Source organism: Pseudophryne corroboree, chromosome 1, assembly GCF_028390025.1.
Source record: "Pseudophryne corroboree isolate aPseCor3 chromosome 1, aPseCor3.hap2, whole genome shotgun sequence".
In the NCBI taxonomy this organism is placed as follows: domain Eukaryota; kingdom Metazoa; phylum Chordata; class Amphibia; order Anura; family Myobatrachidae; genus Pseudophryne; species Pseudophryne corroboree.
In genome coordinates, this window is record NC_086444.1 from 147,546,836 (window position 1) to 147,574,114 (window position 27,279).

At 52.2% G+C, this 27,279-nt stretch overlaps 1 protein-coding gene across 1 annotated transcript in view; it reads right to left on the bottom strand.

The window, feature by feature from the left end:
- THBS4 (thrombospondin 4) overlaps window positions 1-27,279 on the bottom strand; it is a 121,399-nt gene that overhangs the window by 74,371 nt on the left and 19,749 nt on the right. The window contains exons 2-3 of the mRNA XM_063963469.1: window positions 15,020-15,223; window positions 12,286-12,533 (exon numbers count right to left, since the gene is read on the bottom strand). Of these exons, the coding sequence (XP_063819539.1) occupies window positions 12,286-12,533; window positions 15,020-15,223 (452 nt within the window). The remainder of the gene's footprint in view (window positions 1-12,285; window positions 12,534-15,019; window positions 15,224-27,279) is intronic.

A 27,279-nucleotide genomic window follows, 5' to 3' on the forward strand; every position in this document is an offset into this window, starting at 1 on the left:
TGTGTGTGTATGGATTGTAGGTGTTTCTGTATATACATTGCTTGCTTTTAAATGCCCAGTGATCCATCTACCAGAATCTATTGTACCTGTAGCCAAAACAAAGGAAACATTGGGGCTGATTCTGCGGTGGATGCAAGCACAGGAGACGCTGTGTCGTAGCATTGGTTGCAATACATTTACACAAATAATCCTATAATAGTACAGATCACATTGTTTAGCAATGTGTCGTGGTCACTGATATATTTTGCACAGTAACTCAAGTGGCATATATCAGTAAGTTTGTCAAGGACTATTTGAAAAAATAAGATTTTACTTACCGATAAATCTATTTCTCGTAGTCCGTAGTGGATGCTGGGGACTCCGTCAGGACCATGGGGATTAGCGGCTCCGCAGGAGACAGGGCACAAAAATAAAGCTTTAGGATCAGGTGGTGTGCACTGGCTCCTCCCCCTATGACCCTCCTCCAAGCCTCAGTTAGGATACTGTGCCTGGACGAGCGTACACAATAAGGAAGGATTTTGAATCCCGGGTAAGACTCATACCAGCCACACCAATCACACCGTACAACTTGTGATCTGAACCCAGTTAACAGTATGACAAACGTAGGAGCCTCTGAACAGACGGCTCACAACAATAACAACCCGATTTTTTTGTAACAATAACTATGTACAAGTATTGCAGACAATCCGCACTTGGGATGGGCGCCCAGCATCCACTACGGACTACGAGAAATAGATTTATCGGTAAGTAAAATCTTATTTTCTCTGACGTCCTAGTGGATGCTGGGGACTCCGTCAGGACCATGGGGATTATACCAAAGCTCCCAAACGGGCGGGAGAGTGCGGATGACTCTGCAGCACCGAATGAGAGAACTCCAGGTCCTCTTTAGCCAGGGTATCAAATTTGTAGAATTTTACAAACGTGTTCTCCCCCGACCACGTAGCTGCTCGGCAGAGTTGTAATGCCGAGACCCCTCGGGCAGCCGCCCAGGATGAGCCCACCTTCCTTGTGGAATGGGCCTTGACAGATTTAGGCTGTGGCAGGCCTGCCACAGAATGTGCAAGTTGAATTGTGCTACAAATCCAACGAGCAATCGTCTGCTTAGAAGCAGGAGCACCCAGCTTGTTGGGTGCATACAGTATAAACAGCGAGTCAGATTTTCTGACTCCAGCCGTCCTTGAAATATATATTTTCAATGCCCTGACAACGTCCAGCAACTTGGAATCCTCCAAATCGCTAGTAGCCGCAGGCACCACAATAGGCTGGTTCAGGTGAAACGCTGACACCACCTTAGGCAGAAACTGAGGACGCGTCCGCAGTTCTGCCCTGTCCGAATGGAAAATCAGATATGGGCTTTTATACGATAAAGCCGCCAATTCTGACACTCTCCTGGCTGAAGCCAGGGCCAGTAGCATGGTTACTTTCCATGTAAGATATTTCAAATCCACCGATTTGAGTGGCTCAAACCAATGGGATTTGAGAAAATCCAAAACTACATTAAGGTCCCACGGAGCCACTGGGGGCACAACCGGGGGCTGTATATGTAGTACTCCTTTTACAAAAGTCTGGACTTCAGGAACTGAAGCCAATTCTTTCTGGAAGAAAATCGACAGGGCCGAAATTTGAACCTTAATGGACCCCAATTTGAGGCCCATAGACAATCCTATTTGCAGGAAACGTAGGAATCGACCCAATTGAAATTCCTCCGTGGGGGCCTTCCTGGCCTCACACCACGCAACATATTTTCTCCAAATGCGGTGATAATGTTGTGCAGTCACCTCCTTCCTGGCTTTTACCAGTGTAGGAATGACCTCTTCCGGAATGCCCTTTTTCCCTTAGAATTCGGCGTTCAACCGCCATGCCGTCAAACGCAGCCGCGGTAAGTCTTGGAATAGACACGGTCCCTGCTGAAGCAGGTCCCGTCTTAGAGGTAGAGGCCACGGATCTTCCGTGAGCATCTCCTGAAGTTCCAGGTACCAAGTTCTTCTTGGCCAATCCGGAGCCACAAGTATCGTTCTTACTCCCCTTTGCCGTATAATTCTCAGTACTTTTGGTATGAGAGGCAGAGGAGGAAACACATACACTGACTGGAACACCCACGGTGTTACCAGAGCGTCCACAGCTATTGCCTGAGGGTCTCCTGACCTGGCGCAATACCTGTCCAGTTTTTTGTTGAGGCGAGACGCCATCATATCCACCTTTGGTTTTTCCCAACGGTTCACAATCATGTGGAAGACTTCTGGATGAAGTCCCCACTCTCCCGGGTGGAGGTCGTGCCTGCTGAGGAAGTCTGCTTCCCAGTTGTCCACTCCCGGAATGAACACTGCTGACAGTGCTATCACATGATTTTTCGCCCAGCGAAGAATCCTTGCAGTTTCTGCCATTGCCCTCCTGCTTCTTGTGCCGCCCTGTCTGTTTACGTGGGCGACTGCCGTGATGTTGTCCCACTGGATCAATACCGGCTGACCTTGAAGCAGAGGTCTTGCTAAGCTTAGAACATTGTAAATTGCCCTTAGCTCCAGTATATTTATGTGGAGAGAAGTCTCCAGACTTGATCACACTCCCTGGAAATTTTTTCCCTGTGTGACTGCTCCCCAGCCTCTCAGGCTGGCATCCGTGGTCACCAGGACCCAGTCCTGAATGCCGAATCTGCGGCCCTTTAGTAGATGAGCACTCTGCAGCCACCGCAGAAGAAACACCCTTGTCCTTGGAGACAGGGTTATCCGCTGATGCATCTGAAGATGCGATCCAGACCATTTTTCCAGCAGATCCCACTGAAAAGTTCTTGCGTGAAATCTGCCGAATGGAATCGCTTCGTAAGAAGCCACCATTTTTCCCAGGACCCTTGTGCAATGATGCACTGACACTTTTCCTGGTTTTAGGAGGTTCCTGACTAGCTCGGATAACTCCCTGGCTTTCTTCTCCGGGAGAAACACCTTTTTCTGGACTGTGTCCAGAATCATCCCTAGGAACAGCAGACGTGTCGTCGGAAACAGCTGCGGTTTTGGAATATTTAGAATCCACCCGTGCTGTCGTAGAACTACTTGAGATAGTGCTACTCCGACCTCCAACTGTTCTCTGGACCTTGCCCTTATCAGGAGATCGTCCATTTTCTTTGAAGAAGAATCATCATTTCGGCCATTACCTTGGTAAGGACCCGGGGTGCCGTGGACAATCCAACCGGCAGCGTCTGAAACTGATAGTGACAGTTCTGTACCACGAACCTGAGGTACCCTTGGTGAGAAGGGCAAATTTGGACATGGAGGTAAGCATCCCTGATGTCCCGGGACACCATATAGTCCCCTTCTTCCTGGTTCGCTATCACTGCTCTGAGTGACTCCATCTTAATTTGAACCTTTGTATGTAAGTGTTCAAATATTTCAGATTTAGAATAGGTCTCACCGAGCCGTCTGGCTTCAGTACCACAATATAGTGTGGAATAATACCCCTTTCCTTGTTGTAGGAGGGGTACTTTGATTATCACCTGCTGGGAATACAGCTTGTGAATTGTTTCCACTACTGCCTCCCTGTCGGAGGGAGACGTTGGTAAAGCAGACTTCAGGAACCTGCGAGGGGGAGACGTCTCGAATCTCCAATCTGTACCCCTGGGATACTACTTGTAGGATCCAGGGGTCCACTTGCGAGTGAGCCCACTGCGTGCCGAAACTCTTGAGACGACCCCCCACCGCACCTGAGTCCGCTTGTACGGCCCCAGCGTCATGCTGAGGACTTGGCAGAAGCGGTGGAGGGCTTCTGTTCCTGGGAATGGGCTGCCTGCTGCAGTCTTCTTCCCTTTCCTCTATCCCATGGCAGATATGACTGGCCTTTTGCCCGCTTGCCCTTATGGGGACGAAAGGACTGAGGCTGAAAAGACGTTGTCTTTTTCTCCTTTATACGGCAATACTTCCATGTGCCGTTTGGAATCTGCATCACCTGACCACTGTCGTGTCCATAAACAACTTCTGGCAGATATGGACATCGCACTTACTCTTGATGCCAGAGTGCAAATATCCCTCTGTGCATCTCGCATATATAGAAATGCATCCTTTAAATGCTCTATAGTCAATAAAATACTGTCCCTGTCAAGGGTATCAATATTTTCAGTCAGGGAATCCGACCAAGCCACCCCAGCGCTGCACATCCAGGCTGAGGCGATCGCTGGTCGCAGTATAACACCAGTATGTGTGTATATACTTTTTAGGATATTTTCCAGCCTCCTATCAGCTGGCTCCTTGAGGGCGGCCCTATCTGGAGACGGTACCGCCACTTGTTTTGATAAGCGTGTGAGCGCCTTATCCACCCTAAGGGGTGTTTCCCAACGCGCCCTAACTTCTGGCGGGAAAGGGTATACCGCCAATAATTTTCTATCGGGGGAAACCCACGCATCATCACATACTTCATTTAATTTATCTGATTCAGGAAAAACTACAGGTAGTTTTTTCACACTCCACATAATACCCTTTTTTGTGGTACTTGTAGTATCAGAAATATGTAACACCTCCTTCATTGCCCTTAACAAGTAACGTGTGGCCCTAAAGGAAAATACGTTTGTTTCTTCACCGTCGACACTGGAGTCAGTGTCCGTGTCTGTGTCTGTCGACCGACTGAGGTAAAAGGACGTTTTAACGCCCCTGACGGTGTTTGAGACGCCTGGACAGGTACTAATTGGTTTGCCGGCCGTCTCATGTCGTCAACCGACCTTGCAGCGTGTTGACATTATCACGTAATTCCTTAAATAAGCCATCCATTCCGGTGTCGACTCCCTAGAGAGTGACATCACCATTACAGGCAATTGCTCCGCCTCCTCACCAACATCGTCCTCATACATGTCGACACACACGTACCGACACACAGCACACACACAGGGAATGCTCTGATAGAGGACAGGACCCCACTAGCCCTTTGGAGAGACAGAGGGAGAGTTTGCCAGCACACACCAAAACGCTATAATTATACAGGGACAACCTTTATATAAGTGTTTTTCCCTTATAGCATCTTAATATATATAATCATATCGCCAAATAAGTGTCCCCCCTCTCTGTTTTAACCCTGTTTCTGTAGTGCAGTGCAGGGGAGAGCCTGGGAGCCTTCCCACCAGCATTTCTGTGAGGGAAAATGGCGCTGTGTGCTGAGGAGAATAGGCCCCGCCCCCTATTTTGGCGGGCTTCTTCTCCCGTTTTTCTGAGACCTGGCAGGGGTTAAATACATCCATATAGCCCCAGGGGCTATATGTGATGTATCTTTTAGCCAGTATAGGTATTTCATTGCTGCCCAGGGCGCCCCCCGCAGCGCCCTGCACCCTCCGTGACCGCTGGTGTGAAGTGTGTGACAACAATGGCGCACAGCTGCAGTGCTGTGCGCTACCTCATGAAGACTGAAAAGTCTTCTGCCGCCGGTTTCTGGACCTCTTCACTTTTCGGCATCTGCAAGGGGGTCAGCGGCGCGGCTCCGGGACCGGACTCCATGGCTGGGCCTGTGTTCGATCCCTCTGGAGCTAATGGTGTCCAGTAGCCTAAGAAGCCAATCCATCCTGCACGCAGGTGAGTTCACTTCTTCTCCCCTAAGTCCCTCGTTGCAGTGAGCCTGTTGCCAGCAGGACTCACTGTAAAATAAAAAACCTAAAAACTTTTTCTAAGCAGCTCTTTAGGAGAGCCACCTAGATTGCACCCTGCTCGGACGGGCACAAAAACCTAACTGAGGAGGGTCATAGGGGGAGGAGCCAGTGCACACCACCTGATCCTAAAGCTTTATTTTTGTGCCCTGTCTCCTGCGGAGCCGCTAATCCCCATGGTCCTGACGGAGTCCCCAGCATCCACTAGGACGTCAGAGAAATAAATGTAATCTTAATGCCTCAAGAGGGGTTAGGAAGCTAATAATCTGCAGTTTCTAATCATAGTAAAAGAACACTGTGTAAATGAGGAGCTATAAGGGAGTAGATGGTACTATGCTACAGCTAGAGGTCAGTACTGAGTACATCAGCACCTGTTAGAGGAAGATTTCCATAGCGACAATCAGTGGTGTAGCCAGGAGGGAGCAGGGGGACTACCGCTCCCCCAGCTGAAATCGACGCCTGTTCAACACTTATTCCTGTCAGCAGTGCACTACCCTTTTTTTTTTTAACTGCAAGTTACTGCACCAACCATCAATGCAGTACCTGTTCTGCAGTAAAATCCAGAATTCCCGACAGGGGCATGGACGTGATGAAATGACGTAGTTTTGATGCCAATTACAGACTACAGGTGGGATGCATCAAGCAATGCATTTTGCATGCGATGCATCCAGACACTCGTCGCAAGCATAATGGCATTTAGTAATAATGTATGGTTGAAAAAATTCACAAAGGACATTTTTAAGCTTTGGTGCAATCCCCCTCCCCTAGAAGAGCATGAGTGTGTGTGTGTGTGTGTGTGTGTGTGCGTGCGTGCGTGCGTGCGTGCGTGTGTGTGTGTGTGTGTGTGTGTGTGTGTAACATGTCTAACAAATGGGGGGGGGGACACAGAACAAGAAATCCAGAGGATGAAGGGGGCAGCACAGACTAGGACGTACAGATGACAGGCCAGGACAGAACAGGATGTACAGAGGTTTGGAGGCAGCACAGAGCAGGACATACAGATGATAGGGTGGGCAGCACAGAGCAGGACATACAGATGATAGGGAGGGCAGCACAGAGCAGGACATACAGATGATAGGGAGGGCAGCACAGAACAGGACCTACAGATGATAGGGTGGGCAGCACAGAGCAGGACATACAGATGATAGGGAGGGCAGCACAGAGCAGGACATACAGATGATAGGGAGGGCAGCACAGAGCAGGAAATACAGATGATAGGGAGGGCAGCACAGAGCAGGACATACAGATGATAGGGAGGGCAGCACAGAGCAGGAAATACAGATGATAGGGTGGGCAGCACAGAGTAGGACATACAGATGATAGGGAGGGCAGCACAGAACAGGACATACAGATGATAGGGAGAGCAGCACAGAGCAGGACATAAAGATGATAGGGAGGGCAGCACAGAACAGGACATACAGATGATAGGGAGGGCAGCACAGAGCAGGAAATACTGATGATAGGGTGGGCAGCACAGAACAGGACATACAGATGATAGGGAGGGCAGCACAGAGCAGGACATACAGATGATAGGGAGGGCAGCACAGAGCAGGACATACAGATGATAGGGAGGGCAGCACAGAGCAGGACATACAGATGATAGGGAGGGCAGCACAGAACAAGACCTACAGATGATAGGGAGGGCAGCACAGAGCAGGACATACAGATGATAGGGAGGGCAGCACAGAACAGGACATACAGATAATAGGGTGGGCAGCACAGAGCAGGACATACAGATGATAGGGAGGGCAGCACAGAGCAGGACATACAGATGATAGGGAGGGCAGCACAGAGCAGGACATGCAGATGATAGGGAGGGCAGCACAGAACAGGACATGCAGATGATAAGGTTGGGCAGCACAGAGCAGGACATACAGATGATAGGGTGGGCAGCACAGAGCAGGACATACAGATGATAGGGAGGGCAGCACAGAGCAGGAAATACAGATGATAGGGTGGGCAGCACAGAGCAGTTCATGCAGATGATAGGGAGGGCAGCACAGAACAGGACATGCAGATGATAAGGTTGGGCAGCACAGAGCAGGACATACAGATGATAGGGTGGGCAGCACAGAGCAGGACATACAGATGATAAGGTTGGGCAGCACAGAGCAGGACATACAGATGATAGGGAGGGCAGCACAGAGCAGGACATACAGATGATAGGGAGGGCAGCACAGAGCAGGACATACAGATGATAGGGAGGGCAGCACAGAGCAGGACATACAGATGATAGGGAGGGCAGCACAGAGCAGGACATACAGATGATAGGGTGGGCAGCACAGAGCAGGACATACAGATGATAGGGAGGGCAGCACAGAACAGGACATACAGATAATAGGGTGGGCAGCACAGAGCAGGACATACATATGATAGGGAGGGCAGCACAGAGCAGGACATACAGATGATAGGGGAGGGCAGCACAGAACAGGACATACAGATGATATGGAGAGCAGCACAGAGCAGGACATACAGATGATAGGGTGGGCAGCACAGAGCAGGACATACAGATGATAGGGGAGGGCAGCACAGAACAGGACATACAGATGATAGGGAGAGCAGCACAGAGCAGGACATACAGATGATAGGGAGGGCAGCACAGAGCAGGACATACAGATGATAAGGTTGGGCAGCACAGAGCAGGACATACAGATGATAGGGAGGGCAGCACAGAGCAGGACATACAAATGATAGGGAGGGCAGCACAGAGCAGGACATACAGATGATAGGGAGGGCAGCACAGAGCAGGACATACAGATGATAGGGAGGGCAGCACAGAGCAGGACATACAGATGATAGGGTGGGCAGCACAGAGCAGGACATACAGATGATAGGGAGGGCAGCACAGAACAGGACATACAGATAATAGGGTGGGCAGCACAGAGCAGGACATACATATGATAGGGAGGGCAGCACAGAGCAGGACATACAGATGATAGGGGAGGGCAGCACACACCAGGACATACAGATGATATGGAGAGCAGCACAGAGCAGGACATATAGATGATAGGGGGGGCAGCACAGAGCAGGACATACAGATGATAGGGTGGGCAGCACAGAGCAGGACATACAGATGATAGGGAGGGCAGCACAGAACAGGACATACATATGATAGGGAGGGCAGCACAGAGCAGGACATACAGATAATAGGGTGAGCAGCACAGAGCAGGACATACAGATGATAGGGAGGGCAGCAGAGAACAGGACATACAGATGATAGGGAGAGCAGCACAGAGCAGGACATACAGATGATAGGGAGGGCAGCACAGAGCAGGACATACAGATGATAAGGTTGGGCAGCACAGAGCAGGACATACAGATGATAGGGAGGGCAGCACAGAGCAGGACATACAGATGATAAGGTTGGGCAGCACAGAGCAGGACATACAGATGATAGGGGAGGGCAGCACAGAACAGGACATACAGATGATATGGAGAGCTGCACAGAGCAGGACATACAGATGATAGGGTGGGCAGCACAGAGCAGGACATACAGATGATAGGGAGGGCAGCACAGAACAGGACATACATATAATAGGGAGGGCAGCACAGAGCAGGACATACAGATGATAGGGAGGGCAGCACAGAGCAGGACATACAGATGATAGGGAGGGCAGCACAGAGCAGGACATACAGATGATAGGGTGGGCAGCACAGAGCAGGACATACAGATGATAGGGAGGGCAGCACAGAACAGGACATACAGATAATAGGGTGGGCAGGACAGAGCAGGACATACATATGATAGGGAGGGCAGCACAGAGCAGGACATACAGATGATAGGGGAGGGCAGCACACACCAGGACATACAGATGATATGGAGAGCAGCACAGAGCAGGACATACAGATGATAGGGGGGGCAGCACAGAGCAGGACATACAGATGATAGGGTGGGCAGCACAGAGCAGGACATACAGATGATAGGGAGGGCAGCACAGAACAGGACATACATATGATAGGGAGGGCAGCACAGAGCAGGACATACAGATAATAGAGTGAGCAGCACAGAGCAGGACATACAGATGATAGGGAGGGCAGCAGAGAACAGGACATACAGATGATAGGGAGAGCAGCACAGAGCAGGACATACAGATGATAGGGAGGGCAGCACAGAGCAGGACATACAGATGATAAGGTTGGGCAGCACAGAGCAGGACATACAGATGATAGGGAGGGCAGCACAGAGCAGGACATACAGATGATAAGGTTGGGCAGCACAGAGCAGGACATACAGATGATAGGGGAGGGCAGCACAGAACAGGACATACAGATGATATGGAGAGCTGCACAGAGCAGGACATACAGATGATAGGGTGGGCAGCACAGAGCAGGACATACAGATGATAGGGAGGGCAGCACAGAACAGGACATACATATAATAGGGAGGGCAGCACAGAACAGGACATACAGATGATAGGGAGAGCAGCACAGAGCAGGACATACAGATGATAGGGAGGGCAGCACAGAGCAGAACATACAGATGATAAGGTTGGGCAGCACAGAGCAGGACATACAGATGATAGGGAGGGCAGCACAGAGCAGGACATACAGATGATAGGGAGGGCAGCACAGAGCAGGACATACAGATGATAGGGAGGGCAGCACAGAGCAGGACATACAGATGATAGGGAGGGCAGCACAGAGCAGGACATACAGATGATGGGGGACAGCACAGGACAGGACATACATAGGATAGAGGGGACAGGACAAAACAGGATGTAGAGATGATGGGGGGAGGGTAGCACAGAACATGACTTACAGAGGATTGGGGGCAGCACATAACAGGAGATGATGGGAGGAGCAGCACAGAACAGGACATATAGATAAGGAGAGGGAAGCACAGGACAGGATTTAGAGAAGATAGAGGGGACGGCACAGAATAGAACATACAGATGATGGCGGACAGCACAGAACAGGACATACAGATGATCAGGGTAGCAAAAAAACAGGACAAAGCTTACATATGATGGGAGGAGGGTAGCAAAGAACAGGATGTACAGAAGATGGATGTTGCAGCACAGAATTGGACATACAGAGAATGGAAGGGTAGCACAGAACAGGATGTACAGAGGATGGAGAAGGCATCTCAGAGCAGGGATTACAAACAAAGGGGGCAGCATGGAACATTGCAAACAAATCAGGATGCAGCACAGAACAGGACATACAGATAATGGGAAGAGGAGCACAGAACAGGACATAGAGATGATGGGGAAGGGAGCACAGAACAGGACATACAGATGATGGGGGAGCACAGAACAGGAAATACAGATGATGGGGAGGCACATAACAGGAAATACAGACGATGGGGGGAGCACAGAACAAGACATACAGATGATGGGGAAGCAGAGCACAGGACATGCAGGTTATGGGAAAATAGGACATACAGAGGATGGGGGGACAGCACAGAAGAGGATATAAGAAAGATGGGGGTCACAGAACAGGACCTACAGATGATTTTAGAGACAGCACAGAACAGGACACACAGATGATGGGGTGACAGCATGGAAGAGTACATACAGATGATTGAGGGGGCAGCACATAAAAGGACATAGAGTACAGAGGGGATCCGGATTGAAAGTCGACAGTAACTAGGTCGACAATGTCTAGGTCGACCACTATTGGTCGACAGTAACTAGGTCGACAGGGTGTCTAGGTCGACATGGTCTTTAGGTCGACATGTTCTAGGTCGACAGGTCAAAAGGTCGACATGGGTTTTTCACAAATTTTTTCTTTTTTTGAACCTGTTCATACTTAACGATCCACGTGGACTACAATTGGAACGGTAATCTGTGCCGAGCGAAGCGGTAGCGGAGCGAAGGCACCATGCCCGAAGCATGGCGAGTGAAGCGATTAGCCACGCACTAATTGGGGTTCCCGGTCACTCTACGAAGAAAACGACACCAAAATAACATTAACAACTCATGTCGACCTTTTGACCTGTCGACCTAGAACATGTCGACCTAATGACCCTGTCGACCTAGACACCCTGTCGACCTAGTTACTGTCAACCAATAGTGGTCGACCTAGACATTGTCGACCTAGTTACTGTCGACTTTCAATACCACACCCAGTACAGAGAGAGGGGTAACACAGTACAGAACATAAAAATGTTTGGGGGGCAGCACAGAACAGGACATACTGTACAGATGATGGGAAGACCTCACAGAACAGGACACACAGACGGGTGTGGGCACACAATAAGAAAACACAGATACTGGGTTGTACAATGCAGGAAATACAGTAGAACATAATACAGGTCAAACAAGTGAAAATTGGAGAGCACAAACAGGATATACAGATGGGGAGCACACTACAGGTAGTTGGGCGGAGCTGGGGATCCCGCCGATCAGCATACTGACGGTGGGATCCCAGCAGCAGAATCGCGGGAAAGGGGGGGCGGGAGCTGCGCTCACCACAGTGTGGGCTCAGTGGCGAGCAGCGCTTGCCACAGGTTCAATTCCCACTCTATGGGTGTCGTGGACACCCACGAGTGGGAATAGTCCCTGCTAGTCGGCATGCAGACTGTCAGGATTTAGGGAGTTCGGGATGTAGCCGTTGGTAATGTGACCAGTGTCCATGTTTGCTCTCCCTTACCTACGCCACTAGTGACAATCCCTTTTGTTGGTTAGAAGGAATTAGCATATAGCATATATTAATATAAAATGTGCACATGCCTGTGCTTTCTTCTGCAGAGTCCTCAGCTGCACAGTTCCAGTGTTTAGGTTTATTCCTGACAATGGCCGTGGCAGATCCTTGATATCATCCACTTGGATACAGTCCAGGTACAGCTCAGCAGTGCTGGACCTCCGCTGCAGACCACTGAGGTGCAGTAGAAGTGAGTGCTGCTTCCCATCAGCTAGCTCAATGTTGTTAAAGATGACAGAGTTCATTTTGCCATCATTCTTGAGGTATCGAAGAGAAGCTGAGGCAAGAAAAGGAAAAGAGAATCTCAGAGGAGCACATGATCTCTTATCTCTATTTTATCTTTATGCCACCATGTTTCATTATCATTGGGGGTCATTCAGACCTGATCGCTCGCTAGCTGTTTTTTGCAGTCCTGCGTTCGCATAGACGCCGCCCACCGGGGAGTGTATTTTAGCTGTGCAAGTGTGTGATCGCATGTGCAGCGGAGCGGTACAAAAAACTTTGTGCAGTTTCTGAGTTGCCCAGGACTTACTTAGCCGCTGCGATCACTTCAGCCTGTCCAGGGCCGGAATTGACGTCAGACACCCGCCCTGCAAACGCCCGGACACGCCTGCATTTTTCCAAACACTCCCAGAAAACGGTCAGTTGCCACCCACAAAGGCCTTCTTCCTGTCAATCTCCTTGCGATCGGCTGTGCGAATGGATTCTTCGTAAAACCCATCGCACAGCAACGATCCGCTTTGTACCCGTGCAACGCGCCTGCGCATTGCGGTGCATACGCATGCGCAGTTCTGACCTGATAGCTGCACTGCAAAAAACGTTAGTGAGAGATCAGGTCTGAATTATCCCCTATGTCTGCATCTTTTGCGTGTGCACTTGCAGTCACATGACCCTATGTGTGCGTGGACTTCTGACCAATAACAATTATTTTTCCAGCAATTTCCTCATTATCATACAAGTGAATTATCTTTCTTTACACAGCTGCTGAGATCAGCTGAAACCAATAGATGAAGCTTCCATTGTTTGAGCCAGGGCAGACAGATCTGAATAATGTGACTTGCTGTTTTATTATTTTGCCTACTGATACCTAAATATGGCTGACATCTGTGTAGAGCTGTATTTTTATTATTCAATGTGCTCTGTCCATTCGATTGAAATTTGCAATTCTAATTAAGTTCATCATTATAGCTTACAATTGTGTATCCCCATACAGTTTATGGGGCCCATATATCTATAGTAACATTTTCAGTGTAATCTGGGTGGGTGTTGTGTAGTGTGAACAAGGTGTGTCAGATAATGTGAACGAGGTGGGTCGCATAGGGGGTCATTCCGAGTTGTTCGCTCGCAAGCTGCTTTTAGCAGCTTTGCACACGCTAAGCCGCCGCCTACTGGGAGTGAATCTTAGCTTATCAAAATTGCGAACGAAAGATTAGCAGAATTGCGAATAGACACTTCTTAGCAGTTTCTGAGTAGCTCCAGACTTACTCGGCATCTGCGATCAGTTCAGTCAGTTTCGTTCCTGGTTTGACGTCACAAACACACCCAGCGTTCGCCCAGACACTCCTCCGTTTCTCCAGCCACTCCCGCGTTTTTCCCAGAAACGGCAGCGTTTTTTCACACACTCCCATAAAACGGCCAGTTTCCGCCCAGAAACACCCACTTCCTGTCAATCACATTACGATCACCAGAACGAAGAAAAAACCTCGTAATGCCGTGAGTAAAAAACCTAACTGCATAGCAAATTTACTTGGCGCAGTCGCACTGCGGACATTGCGCATGCGCATTAGCGAGTAATCGCTCCGTTGCGAGAAAAAAATAACGAGCGAACAACTCGGAATGACCCCCATAGTGTGGACAAGGGGCCTGATTCAGGGCTGATCGCTGCTACAACAGCGATCGCACCCTGAAGCCCTTTCTCATGTGCACTCGCCTCTGCCTGATTGACAGGCAGAGGCGGTTGCAGGGCAGGAGGGGGCTTTCCAATGGCGTTAGAACGCCATTGGGGGGGGGACGCGGTCCAGACAATGCAGGCGTGTCCGGACCGTTGCTGGGGCGGGCTGCGGCGGCTGCGTGACGTCACACGCAGCTGCTGCGACCCAAAACATGGAGGGTAGTCTGTGCAGGCAAGGAGCTACTTGGCGGGTGTGAAAGTTGCGTACCCAACCCCATTCTACCACTGTCGCACCAATGACATTGTAATATTATATTTTCTAACACAATACCTAAAACTGTAATAAAGTGATAATATGGTTTCCAATCAGATACACATGCCTCAACTATATATGCAGACGAGTAGACTTTGCATACAGTGTAGACGAGTAAACTTTGGCACCATGCCAGAGTCTACTACGCAGGTCTCCGGGAACATGGCACAGACACCATGTTCCTGTAGATTTTTCAACTGCGCACGCACAAAGCTTCGGGAAAATGGAAAATGACTGGCAAAACGGTGATTTGAGCAGTGCCGGCACAGGACTCTAGGGAGGTAAGTGTAATACATGGGTGCACACCCTGCACCCATTGTAGATACGCCACTGCTGCTAATGTCTATGGTAGTTACGTGGTCTTCAGTTACAACGGACTCCCCCATGACATGGGGCACTGTTTCAACAGATAACCACCCAGCTCATTGGATCATCAATGCTTAGCGCAACACACACTTTTATTTTGTTTGAGTCCCTATTTTAGTTTTTGTTTCAAACCAATATATTTTTTATCCACATATTAGGAAATAACAGTTAAATGGGTCTTCTCCAGACTTACCTTTGTTTAAACGGCCCATTACTGTGAATTCAAAGTACCTGGTGTTGTCCTTCGCAGAGTAAAGACCAAAAAGAGTGGCTGTGGATTTGGGCTGCAGTTTAAATGTGGAGAGTACATAGACTTCATTCATGGAGGGATTGCTGAGTGCTTGCTGAAGGTAACTTGTGATCTGCCTCTGGACTGCAGGCGAGAGAAGATCAAGTGCTGGGAAAAAAAGACAGGAAAACTGAAATCAACTTACAATTCCCCAATCTAATAAAACAAAATGAAAATTAAGAAGAGATCAGAATTACCATCTTATGTTATTGTTCCTTCCCTGGGGGCATGATTCAGATGCGGTTGGAGTTGCTATCACTGCTGCTTCCTTGGATGGTGATACAGCAGGAAGCATCTATTACATTTGTACACCTCCTGCTGCAGTAGTGATACCACCTGTGTCCTAGGACTCATTATCGGATCACTCAGTCACCCCGCCCCTCTAACGGCCGCAGACTGTCAGTCACTGACAGTCTGCTGCCGCCCTGCTTCTGACGTTGCAGGATTTGTTCACACACGCGCAGAACGGGTCCTGAACATAGGCATGATAGCGCAGCAGGAATGACCGCACCTGAATGACCCCTTATATAGAGTATACATACACATACACTTAGCCAGACTTAGGATGACTTTTAAAATGACCTAAGAGTCTTTGAGTGGGACCCAAGTCTAGGAATGGCAATATAGTATGTTTGTTACAGAGGGAACAGAGGCATTTAGTTTATGGAGTTCTAATATTTTGAACCAAATTACTGCAGTTCACATTCAAGATTTTTATTATGTATTTGTGATATCTAGCACGCCTGAATAATCTGTTTCACTATTGGGGACCTACAAGTCACAGCATGCCCTGTCAGATTACAGATTGGATGGGCCGTTTAAGATCCACCATAACCTTCCTCTAGTGGTTGGCCTTGTGGTCCTCTCTAGTATATGTGAAACATGTAACTACATTCCCTCTTCATGTCTCGAAAACAAAATATATATTCTACGCAAATTATTTTAATGACATCTAGTGGACCCTCCTGTCTCCGTCCCACACAGGCAGCATGGAACACATTTAGGCACACTTTCAGTTCTGTAAGAACAGAATACATACACTAAGTTCCTGAAATGAGGGTTGCAGATACTTAAGGCATACTGTAGCTTCTCATCACAACTGAGCTTCTGGTTGCCACAAACTTAATTCCCACAGTGCTCTAGGGCAAACCTCTACCACATCTAGGGGGTCATTCCAAGGTGGGATCAGAAGGAGCAGCAGCTGTGTTTTCACTGTGCTCTAGGGCAAACCTCTACCACATCTAGGGGGTCATTCTGAGCTAGACTCAGAAGGGGCAGCAGCTGTATTCCCACTGTGCTCTAGTGCATACCTCTACCACATCTAGGGGGTCATTCCAAGCTGTGCTCAGAAGGGGCAGCAGCTGTGTTCCCACTGTGCTCTAGTGCAAACCTCTACCACATCTAGGGGGTCATTCCAAGCTGGGCTCAGAAGGGGCAGCAGCTGTATTCCCACTGTGCTCTAGTGCATACCTCTACCACATCTAGGGGGTCATTCCAAGGTGGGATCAGGAGGGGCAGCAGCTGTATTCCCACTGTGCTCTAGTGCAAACCTCTACCACATCTAGGAGGTCATTCCAAGCTGGGATCAGAAGGGGCAGCAGCTGTGTTCCCACTGTGCTCTAGTGCAAACCTCTACCACATCTAGGAGGTCATTCCAAGCTGGAATCAGAAGGGGCAGCAGCTGTGTTCCCACTGTGCTCTAGTGCAAACCTCTACCACATCTAGGGGGTCATTCCAAGCTGGGCTCAGAAGGGGCAGCAGCTGTATTCCCACTGTGCTCTAGTGCAAACCTCTACCACATCTAGGGGGTCATTCCAAGCTGGGATCAGAAGGGGCAGCAGCTGTGTTCCCACTGTGCTCTAGTGCAAACCCATCCCACATCTAGGGGGTCATTCCAAGCTGTGCTCAGAAGGGGCAGCAGCTGTAGTCCCACTGTGCTCTAATGCAAACCTCTACCACATCTAGGGGGTCATTCTGAGCTGGGATCAGAAGGGGCAGCAGCTGTATTCCCACTGTGCTCTAGTGCAAACCTCTACCACATCTAGGGGGTCATTCCAAGCTGGGATCAGAAGGGGCAGCAGCTGTGTTCCCACTGTGCTCTAGTGCAAACCTCTACCACATCTAGGGGGTCATTCTGAGCTGGGATCAGAAGGGGCAGCAGCTGTATTCCCACTGTGCTCTAGTGCAAACCTCTGCCATCTAGGGGGTCATTCCAAGGTGGGATCAGAAGGGGCAGCAGCTGTAGTCCCACTGTGCTCTAATGCAAACCTCTACCACATCTAGGGGGTCATTCCAAGCTGGACACAGAAAGGGCAGCAACTGTATTCCCACTGTGCTCTAGTGCAAACCTCTACCACATCTAGGGGGTCATTCCAAGCTGGGCTCAGAAGGGGCAGCAGCTGTATTCCCACTGTGTTCTAGTGCAAACCTCTACCACATCTAGGAGATCATTCTGAGCTAGACTCAAGGGGCAGCAGCTGTGTTCGCACTGTGCTCTAGTGCAAACCTCTACCACATCTAGGGGGTCATTCCAAGCTGTGTTTAGAAGGGGCAGCACCTGTGTTCGCACTGTGCTCTAGTGCATACCTCTACCACATCTAGGGGGTCATTCCAAGCTGTGTTTAGAAGGGGCAGCACCTGTGTTCGCACTGTACTCTAGTGCAAACCTCTACCACATCTAGGGGGTCATTCCAAGCTGTGTTTAGAAGGGGCAGCACCTGTGTTCGCACTGTACTCTAGTGCAAACCCATCCCACATCTAGGAGGTCAGTCCAAGCTGTGCTCAGAAGGGGCAGCAGCTGTATTCCCACTGTGCTCTAGTGCAAACCTCTACCACATCTAGGAGGTCAGTCCAAGCCGGACAGAGAAGAGGTGTGTTTTGCCATCCCCCGATTCTGCATCTTTATAATAATGCCATGACTGATGATACCCATCTGAGACACCCATTGGCAGTGGTGCTATTCCTTAGCGATGCATACTATGACGCACCATTGGTTGCAACATCGGAACTTACACCAGCTCTTTGTTGGTGCAGTTTTTCTGTCTGAACATGGCGTCCAGTGTCAGCACTGCTGCGTCTTTAGACACAGCCGCTGTCAGTGAAACGGCCACCCACCTGTTACCTCCTAAGATTGCCTGCTGAAAATAACCAATTCATTCTACATCTGAGCAGTAACCATCGGAACGCATGCGCAGACTGAAAGCATCGCCTATTTGCGTCCGACATTGCAGTTAGGTCCACCTCTGAATCAGGCCCCTGATCTTTATTTTTATTTTTTTAGAAATATCTTTATTGAGGCATTTTGCATTGTGAGGATACGAGTGCATAAAATGTTGAAATAATTAGAAAAAGAAAACGAAAGACATGGGGTTTGAGTATTAAGCAGTGAAAAGAGTGGAGAAGTTGCCTATAGCAACCAATCAGCTTGTACCTATCATTTTATAGCCTATACTTAATAATTGCTAAGTCAAAGTTGGTTGGTTGCTATGGGCAACTTCTCCATTGGTTCTCTTCTCCACTCTTTTCACAATACATCAACCATATGGTTTGTGAATAACAGGAGGAACATCATTGTGCACAGTATAAAAGTACTAAAAATTCAACGAGTAGAGAAGGCGATAATCAATACTTCCCTATGTAATGTTTTTTGTTTTTTTTTGTTGCGCTTTGACCATTGGGACCGTGTGTTAATATTGTTGCTATAGGAAGTGATACCACGACCAGGCAGGCCATGTGGTCCAAATTAAACTACTGTACATGTAGTTGCCCCCTTTTTGCTCATTATTCAGTTGGTATATAAACATACTTGCCTACACTCCCTCATTCTTTAGGAGACTCCATGAAATAGAAGCAATCTCCCTGACTCCCTGAATAGTCCAGCAATCTCCCTGATTGCACCTTAACCCCATTATGCAGCTGTTACATTCTTGGGGAAGGGGGGGGGAAATAACACATATACATACATACATACATTCAAATGGGAACATCAGTGCCAATTCCCTGCATTGGTTATGTGGGAATGTGTCCTGTTTTACAGGACACATTCCAGCTGCAGCAGCCAGGGCGCCTGTGTCCCCTGCGGGACAACGTCGCTGACAGCGCTGGGACAGCTTGTCTGTCTCCAGCGCCTGTCAGTGTGTGGCGGCGGGTGTCCGGTGCAGGGATTACCCTTTTCCCTGCACCGGACCAGAGGCTGCGGGGGCATTTGAATGTTGGCGCCCTCCGGGAGCCAATCGCGGCTCCCGGAGCGGCAGCCAACCGGAGAGGGGCGCGGCGAGCCAATCGGCGCTCGCCGCGTCATAGGCCCCGCCCCCGGCGTTTGACGTCAGATGCCGGGCGGGAGCCTGAAGATAGGTCCGCGCGCAGGAGCGCGAAGAGGAGAGACGCCGGGCGGGAACAGCGGAGAGAGGAGGCCGCGCCGAAGAGCGGCGAAGATCCCGGCGGCGCAAGGAAGAAGAGGACGCCGCTGTGGGAGGTCCTGAGGGCGCGAAAGAGGCGAAGAGACGACCGGCTGCGGGAAGATGTCCAGCGGCGGCTGGACGCGTCGGCGGCGCCGCTGGCCAGGACGGGCCAGCGGCCGAAGATTGAAGAAGATAGCGCCGGAGAAGTCACCAGGGGTGGAAAGTAAGAGAGCTGACGAAGCTCCCCCCTGGTGCCTCTCCCAGCGGGTCAGGTAGGCCCTTCTCAGGTGCCCCTGTACCCGCCCCTCCCTAGACCACCGGGTGTTCGGGCATTAGGCCCGTGGGCACAGTCAGGCCCTCCCGGCCTGTGGGCACGTAGTCGGGCCCTCCCGGCCCGTGGGTACATTGTCGGGCTCGTGGCCCTGTTAGCCGGGCACTAGGCCCGCGGCCACGCCTAGTCGCCCGTGGCGCAAGATAGGCGGGCATTAGGCCCGAGGGACAAACACAGGCAATAGGCCTGGGGAACATTAGAGGGCATTAGGCCCTAGGGTATTTTGGCCAGTTAGGGAATATAAGGTGACCCTGGGCACCAGGCCCAGGTCACCCCACGAGGGACGAGTTAGGCGGGCATTAGGCCCGTGGGTACAGTCGGGCCTCGGGTCCGTGCGCAAATAGGGGGCGCTAGGCCCAGTGAGTAATTGCCCCGGGGTGAATAAAGGTGGCACCGGGCACTAGGCCCAGGCCAAGCTGAGGTGGTAGGTAGACAGGTCCGTTTGACCTGAGCCTATAAGAAGGAAGTGCACAGGAGGTGGGCAGGCTGTGTGGCGCCCACCCCCTTTCCAGCGGTAGGGATTTAAAGGGACAACACCGTTTTATATCGTACTCCGTGATGTATGTTGTTACCGTGCAGGGCAAAGTGTCTGTTTGTTTTAAGTTTGTGCATAGTTGTGTTGCACCACTCACACGAGCTAGTTTGAGGGCTCTGTTTATGTAGCTAGTGTAGCGGACGCACACTAGGGTAGTTCTAGGCCCTGCACGGCTGTTTGTTTGTTTGCCTCCTTACAGGGACCTGTAAGTGGAGAAGATCGGAGTGCAAGACTTGAGACGGTGAGTAGCATCCGTGTACGTTTGTCCCTTTGTCTGTCCCCGAGCGCCGGAATAGGGATTGCTCACGGACGTGAGAATCCCCTTCATCACACTACGCGCGTGAGTGCGAGTGTGTGAATTCTGGGTGGCTGAGGCTTTGTGCCTGTGATGACCTTTCACCCAACCGGTGAAGGTCGCCGTCACCCCTGGGGTATCCCCTTTTCCGGTGGAAGAAGGGTTGATACCCCCCTTGAGGTAACCTATTCTCTCCTCAGCTCGGTCGTCGGTCAGCTCCGAGAGGGAATCGCCGTGTCCGGATCCGATTGAAGATTGCCAGGTCCGTTGAAGGTTCCGGTACCTGATGGTGAGAGAGAGCGGCGCCTGGTGAGTACCGACTCTACACCTGCACGGCACCCGGCACCACCACACGCGCAGCCACACCTCTTACATTTTGTCGTAGTCGGCAGGATAAAGGATACCGGATCACGTACACGATGTGGAAAGCCACCAAGAAGACCTCCCTGCGGACGGCTCCGGAACAGACTCACCCCCGGACGTGTGCGGACCAGAGCGACTGGGTGACGGTGTCTGGGGCAGACCTCCTGAAGATGGTGCAGCGGTCGGTCCAGCGTGAAAAGGAAGAGCGCCGGGAGAAGGGGCGCAAGAAGGCCGCTGTGACGCCCTGCAAGAAATGTCGGCAAACAGGGCACTTTGCCGACGAGTGTACTTGGCGGGAGACGTCCCCAAAGAAGGTGGTCCAGGAAGCGGACCGAAGACGTCGGAAGGGCCAAGCGAAGAAGGAGTCCTGGTGTTTGCTCTGCGGAAACTACGGGCATGAGCATAACAGTTGTCCCTGGGACGAAGAGTTGAGCCAAGACGAGGTTGAGTCCTGGTGTGAAAGCTGTGGAGATCCCCGACATCGGCTCCTGGAATGTCCATGGACTGAAGACAGGACGGACTACGAGGCCACGGTGAAGCAGATGACGGAGTCTCGTCAGCAGCTTTGGGACCGGGTGGCCGCAGAGCCCGTGTGTGCGCTCTGCGAGGCGAGAGGACATGCGCTTCCTGATTGTCCGTGGAATGAAGACTGGATGAGTGCGGATGGTCGCGCCCAGAGATGGGAGGAGGAAACCAGGGAAATGGAGCGGAAGACCCTGCTTGAAGTTAGTTCGCAGGTGCCCATTTCCTCTGAGCCGGAACCAACGGGTGAAGATTCCCCAGTGAAGGAGGTGGACCAGGAACCCGTCTTGGAGAAGGTGGCAGTGGCCCTCCCTTGTTGGAAGTGTCGGCGACCAGGACATGCGGCCAGTGAGTGCCCCTGGGAAGATGCCGCGGACCTACTCTGTCCCAAGAAAGTGACCCCAGTAAGGCAGAATCCTTTCCCGCATAAGGCGGAGGTGGACGACTGGGAGGTGAAGAGACTATGCTGCGAAGAAAAGCGTGAAGACCCAGTGACGGAGACGTCCGGAATCTCCCCGCGATGGAACCGTCCACGACCAGGACGTGCGGAACAGATGTGTCCTGAGTACCTAGAGATGCCAGCGGAAGCGAAGGAGTACGCTGAGGAAGTAACGATGCCAGCGGAAGCGAAGGAGTACGCTGAGGAAGCAGAGGTGCCAGCGGAAGCGAAGAAGTACGCTGAGGAGGAAAATAATACCCCAGTCCAGATATCGGAGGATGACTCGGACTACGGTGAGCTGTCCGCCGACGAATCCCTCCTAGAACAGATGGAGGACGACTCTGGCATCGGAAGCGCCGACGAGAGTGACTGGCAGGTTCGGGTGGAGTCGTGCTCCCAGTTGAATGCCCTCCGTGAAGAGGAGGAGATAGTCCTGGAGCAAGAATACCTGCCGGGAGTGCTGAAATGGACGGACGTACGGGGAGAGGATCGAGATGCCGTGGGAGGACCCGTTCCAGAGGAAGACATGAGACCTTTGGAGATGCCCCACGAGGAGATGCGACAGATGGTGGTTGTTGCCCGGGAGGAAACGGATGCCCCGGAGGATTCCACTGTTGGGTGGTGGTCGGTACCACACCCTGAAGACAGGGACGATGCCACAGACGATCTGAAAGGCCAGGAGTGGGTGACTATTGTCCCCGTGGAAGAAGAGTCCCCTTGGTGGCCAACGTCGAGCGACCGTGAGGAGATGCCACTCCCCCAGAGGATCCGCCGATGGAGGTCAGGAGGTAAGAAGAGGAACCCGGAGCTGGAGGTGGAAGGATGTGGGGTCACAGCCCGTCCGGGCTGGGCCCTCGAACACAACCTCGCCGGCGGGACCTCGGAATTCCCTGACCCGCAGACAAGGGACGTCGTGGAGACCTTTGTAGGGACTACAAAGGAAAAAAGGGGGGGAAATGTGGGAATGTGTCCTGTTTTACAGGACACATTCCAGCTGCAGCAGCCAGGGCGCCTGTGTCCCCTGCTGGACAACGTCGCTGACAGCGCTGGGACAGCTTGTCTGTCCCCAGCGCCTGTCAGTGTGTGGCGGCGGGTGTCCGGTGCAGGGATTACCCTTTTCCCTGCACCGGACCAGAGGCTGCGGGGGCATTTGAATGTTGGCGCCCTCCGGGAGCCAATCGCGGTTCCCGGAGCGGCAGCCAATCGGAGAGGTGCGCGGCGAGCCAATCGGCGCTCGCCGCGTCATAGGCCCCGCCCCCGGCGTCTGACGTCAGACGCCGGGCGGAAGCCTGAAGATAGGTCCGCGCGCAGGAGCGCGAAGAGGAGAGACGCCGGGCGGGAACAGCGGAGAGAGGAGGCCGTGCCGAAGAGCGGCGAAGATCCCGGCGGCGCGAGGAAGAAGAGGACGCCGCGGTGGGAGGTCCTGAGGCCGCGGAAGAGGCGAAGAGACGACCGGCTGCGGGAAGATGTCCAGCGGCGGCTGGACGCGTCGGCGGCGCCGCTGGCCAGGACGGGCCAGCGGCCGAAGATTGAAGAAGATAGCGCCGGAGAAGTCACCAGGGGTGGAAAGTAAGAGAGCTGACGAAGCTCCCCCCTGGTGCCTCTCCCAGCGGGTCAGGTAGGCCCTTCTCAGGTGCCCCTGTACCCGCCCCTCCCTAGACCACCGGGTGTTCAGGCATTAGGCCCGTGGGCACAGTCAGGCCCTCCCGGCCTGTGGGCACGTAGTCGGGCCCTCCCGGCCCGTGGGCACATTGTCGGGCTCGTGGCCCTGTTAGCCGGGCACTAGGCCCGCGGACACGCCTAGTCGCCCGTGGCGCAAGATAGGCGGGCATTAGGCCCGAGGGACAAACACAGACAATAGGTCTGGGGAACATTAGAGGGCATTAGGCCCTAGGGTATTTTGGCCAGTTAGGGAATATAAGGTGACCCTGGGCACCAGGCCCAGGTCACCCCACGAGGGAAGAGTTAGGTGGGCATTAGGCCCGTGGGTACAGTCGGGCCTCGGGTCCGTGCGTAAATAGGGGGCGCTAGGCCCAGTGAGTAATTGCCCCGGGGTGAATAAAGGTGGCACCGGGCACTAGGCCCAGGCCACGCTGAGGTGGTAGGTAGACAGGTCCGTTTGACCTGAGCCTATAAGAAGGAAGTGCACAGGAGGTGGGCAGGCTGTGTGGCGCCCACCCCCTTTCCAGCGGTAGGGATTTAAAGGGACAACACCGTTTTATATCGTACTCCGTGATGTATGTTGTTACCGTGCACGGCAAAGTGCCTGTTTGTTTTAAGTTTGTGCATAGTTGTGTTGCACCACTCACACGAGCTAGTTTGAGGGCTCTGTTTATGTAGCTAGTGTAGCGGACGCACACTAGGGTAGTTCTAGGCCCTGCACGGCTGTTTGTTTGTTTGCCTCCTTACAGGGACCTGTAAGTGGAGAAGATCGGAGTGCAAGACTTGAGATGGTGAGTAGCATCCGTGTACGTTTGTCCCTTTGTCTGTCCTCGAGCGCCGGAATAGGGATTGCTCACGGACGTGAGAATCCCCTTCATCACACTACGCGCATGAGTGCAAGTGTGTGAATTCTGGGTGGCTGAGGCTTTGTGCCTGTGATGACCTTTCACCCAACCGGTGAAGGTCGCCGTCACCCCTGGGGTATCCCCTTTTCCGGTGGAAGAAGGGTTGATACCCCCCTTGAGGTAACCTATTCTCTCCTCAGCTCGGTCGTCGGTCAGCTCCGAGAGGGAATCGCCGTGTCCGGATCCGATTGAAGATTGCCAGGTCCGTTGAAGGTTTCGGTACCTGAAGGTGAGAGAGAGCAGCGCCTGGTGAGTACCGACTCTACACCTGCACGGCAGCAGGCACCACCACACGCGCAGCCGCACCTCTTACATTTTGGCGTAGTCGGCAGGATAAAGGATACCGGATCACGTACACGATGTGGAAAGCCACCAAGAAGACCTCCCTGTGGACGGCTGCGGAACAGACTCACGCCCGGACGTGTGCGGACCAGAGCGACTGGGTGACGGTGTCTGGGGCAGACCTCCTGAAGATGGTGCAGCGGTCGGTCCAGCGTGAAAAGGAAGAGCGCCGGGAGAAGGGGCGCAAGAAGGCCGCTGTAACGCCCTGCAAGAAATGTCAGCAAACAGGGCACTTTGCCGACGAGTGTACTTGGCGGGAGACGTCCCCAAAGAAGGTGGTCCAGGAAGCGGACCGAAGACGTCGGAAGGGCCAAGCGAAGAAGGAGTCCTGGTGTTTGCTCTGCGGAAACTACGGGCATGAGCATAACAGTTGTCCCTGGGACGAAGAGTTGAGCCAAGACGAGGTTGATTCCTGGTGTGAAAGCTGTGGAGATCCCCGACATCGGCTCCTGGAATGTCCATGGACTGAAGACAGGACGGACTACGAGGCCACGGTGAAGCAGATGACGGAGTCTCGTCAGCAGCTTTGGGACCGGGTGGCTGCAGAGCCCGTGTGTGCACTCTGCGAGGCGAGAGGACATGCGCTTCCTGATTGTCCGTGGAATGAAGACTGGATGATTGCGGATGGTCGCGCCCAGAGATGGGAGGAGGAAACCAGGGAAATGGAGCGGAAGACCCTGCTTGAAGTTAGTTCGCAGGTGCCCATTTCCTCTGAGCCGGAACCAACGGGTGAAGATTCCCCAGTGAAGGAGGTGGACCAGGAACCCGTCTTGGAGAAGGTGGCAGTGGCCCTCCCTTGTTGGAAGTGTCGGCGACCAGGACATGCGGCCAGTGAGTGCCCCTGGGAAGATGCCGCGGACCTACTCTGTCCCAAGAAAGTGACCCCAGTAAGGCAGAATCCTTTCCCGCATAAGGCGGAGGTGGACGACTGGGAGGTGAAGAGACCACGCTGCGAAGAAAAGCGCGAAGACCCAGTGACGGAGACGTCCGGAATCTCCCCGCGATGGAACCGTCCACGACCAGGACGTACGGAACAGATGTGTCCTGGGTACCTAGAGATGCCAGCGGAAGCGAAGGAGTACGCTGAGGAAGTAACGATGCCAGCGGAAGCGAAGGAGTACGCTGAGGAAGCAGAGGTGCCAGCGGAAGCGAAGAAGTACGCTGAGGAGGAAAATAATACCCCAGTCCAGATATCGGAGGAGGACTTGGACTACGGTGAGCTGTCCGCCGACGAATCCCTCCTAGAACAGATGGAGGACGACTCTGGCATCGGAAGCGCCGACAAGAGTGACTGGCAGGATCGGGTGGAGTCGTGCTCCCAGTTGAATGCCCTCCGTGAAGAGGAGGAGATAGTCCTGGAGCAAGAATACCTGCCGGGAGTGCCGAAATGGACGGACGTACGGGGAGAGGATCGAGATGCCGTGGGAGGACCCGTTCCAGAGGAAGACATGAGACCTTTGGAGATGCCCCATGAGGAGATGAGACAGATGGTGGTTGTTGCCCGGAGGAAACGGATGCCCCGGAGGAGGCATTTGGATGTAAGTCATTTTTATGACACGCCTCTCAGATGTAGCAGTACACGTCCGCACTAATAGGTGTTACTTTCACATCTCCCTGAAATGCTTTTTCAAAAGTAGGCAAGTATGCTTTAAGTCGTGTTCTGTTGTATAACCTGGGCAGAGTCAAGGTACGCAGAAGCATGACCGGAACACCAACTGTCAGTGCAGTGCTATAATCTGGAAGTCCAGCTGCACTAAGTGAGTTTAATAATTTCACCATACCGACGCCGGGATCCCATCTGTCAGGTGGCTAGCAGGTGTGTGTGTGTGTGTGTGTGTGGGGGGGGTGTCGGCCAGCGCAACAAAGCCCCTTGCAGGCTCGCTGCGCTTGCCACAGGTTCTAGTCCCACTCTATGGGTATAGTCCCTGCTGCTCGGCATGCCAACCGGCGGACTAGTTAGTGTTTGAGATGCCGGCGCTGGTATTGTGACCCCCGGTCACATAACCGCATCCCTTTTGGACTTGAGGAGCCTGCACACGGCAAGCGTCTGGTTGTTAATTTATTGGGGGTCATTCCGCAGCTCAGCGATCAGGTGAAAAAAATGGCATTTCTGCGCATGCGTATGCCCTACAATGCGCACGCGCGACGTACGGGTACAAAGCCCTTTGTGGTTGTGCTCAGGTTCTAGCAAAGTTTTTCTTCGCACTGGCGGGCGCTAGAAGATTGACAGGTAGGGGGCGTTACTTGGTGTCAACTGACCTTTTTCAGGGAGTGTTTGCAAAAACGCAGACGTGCCTGAAAAAACGCAGGCGTGGCTGGGCGTTCGCTGGGCAGGTGTATGATGTCAAACACGGACACAAATAGGCTGAA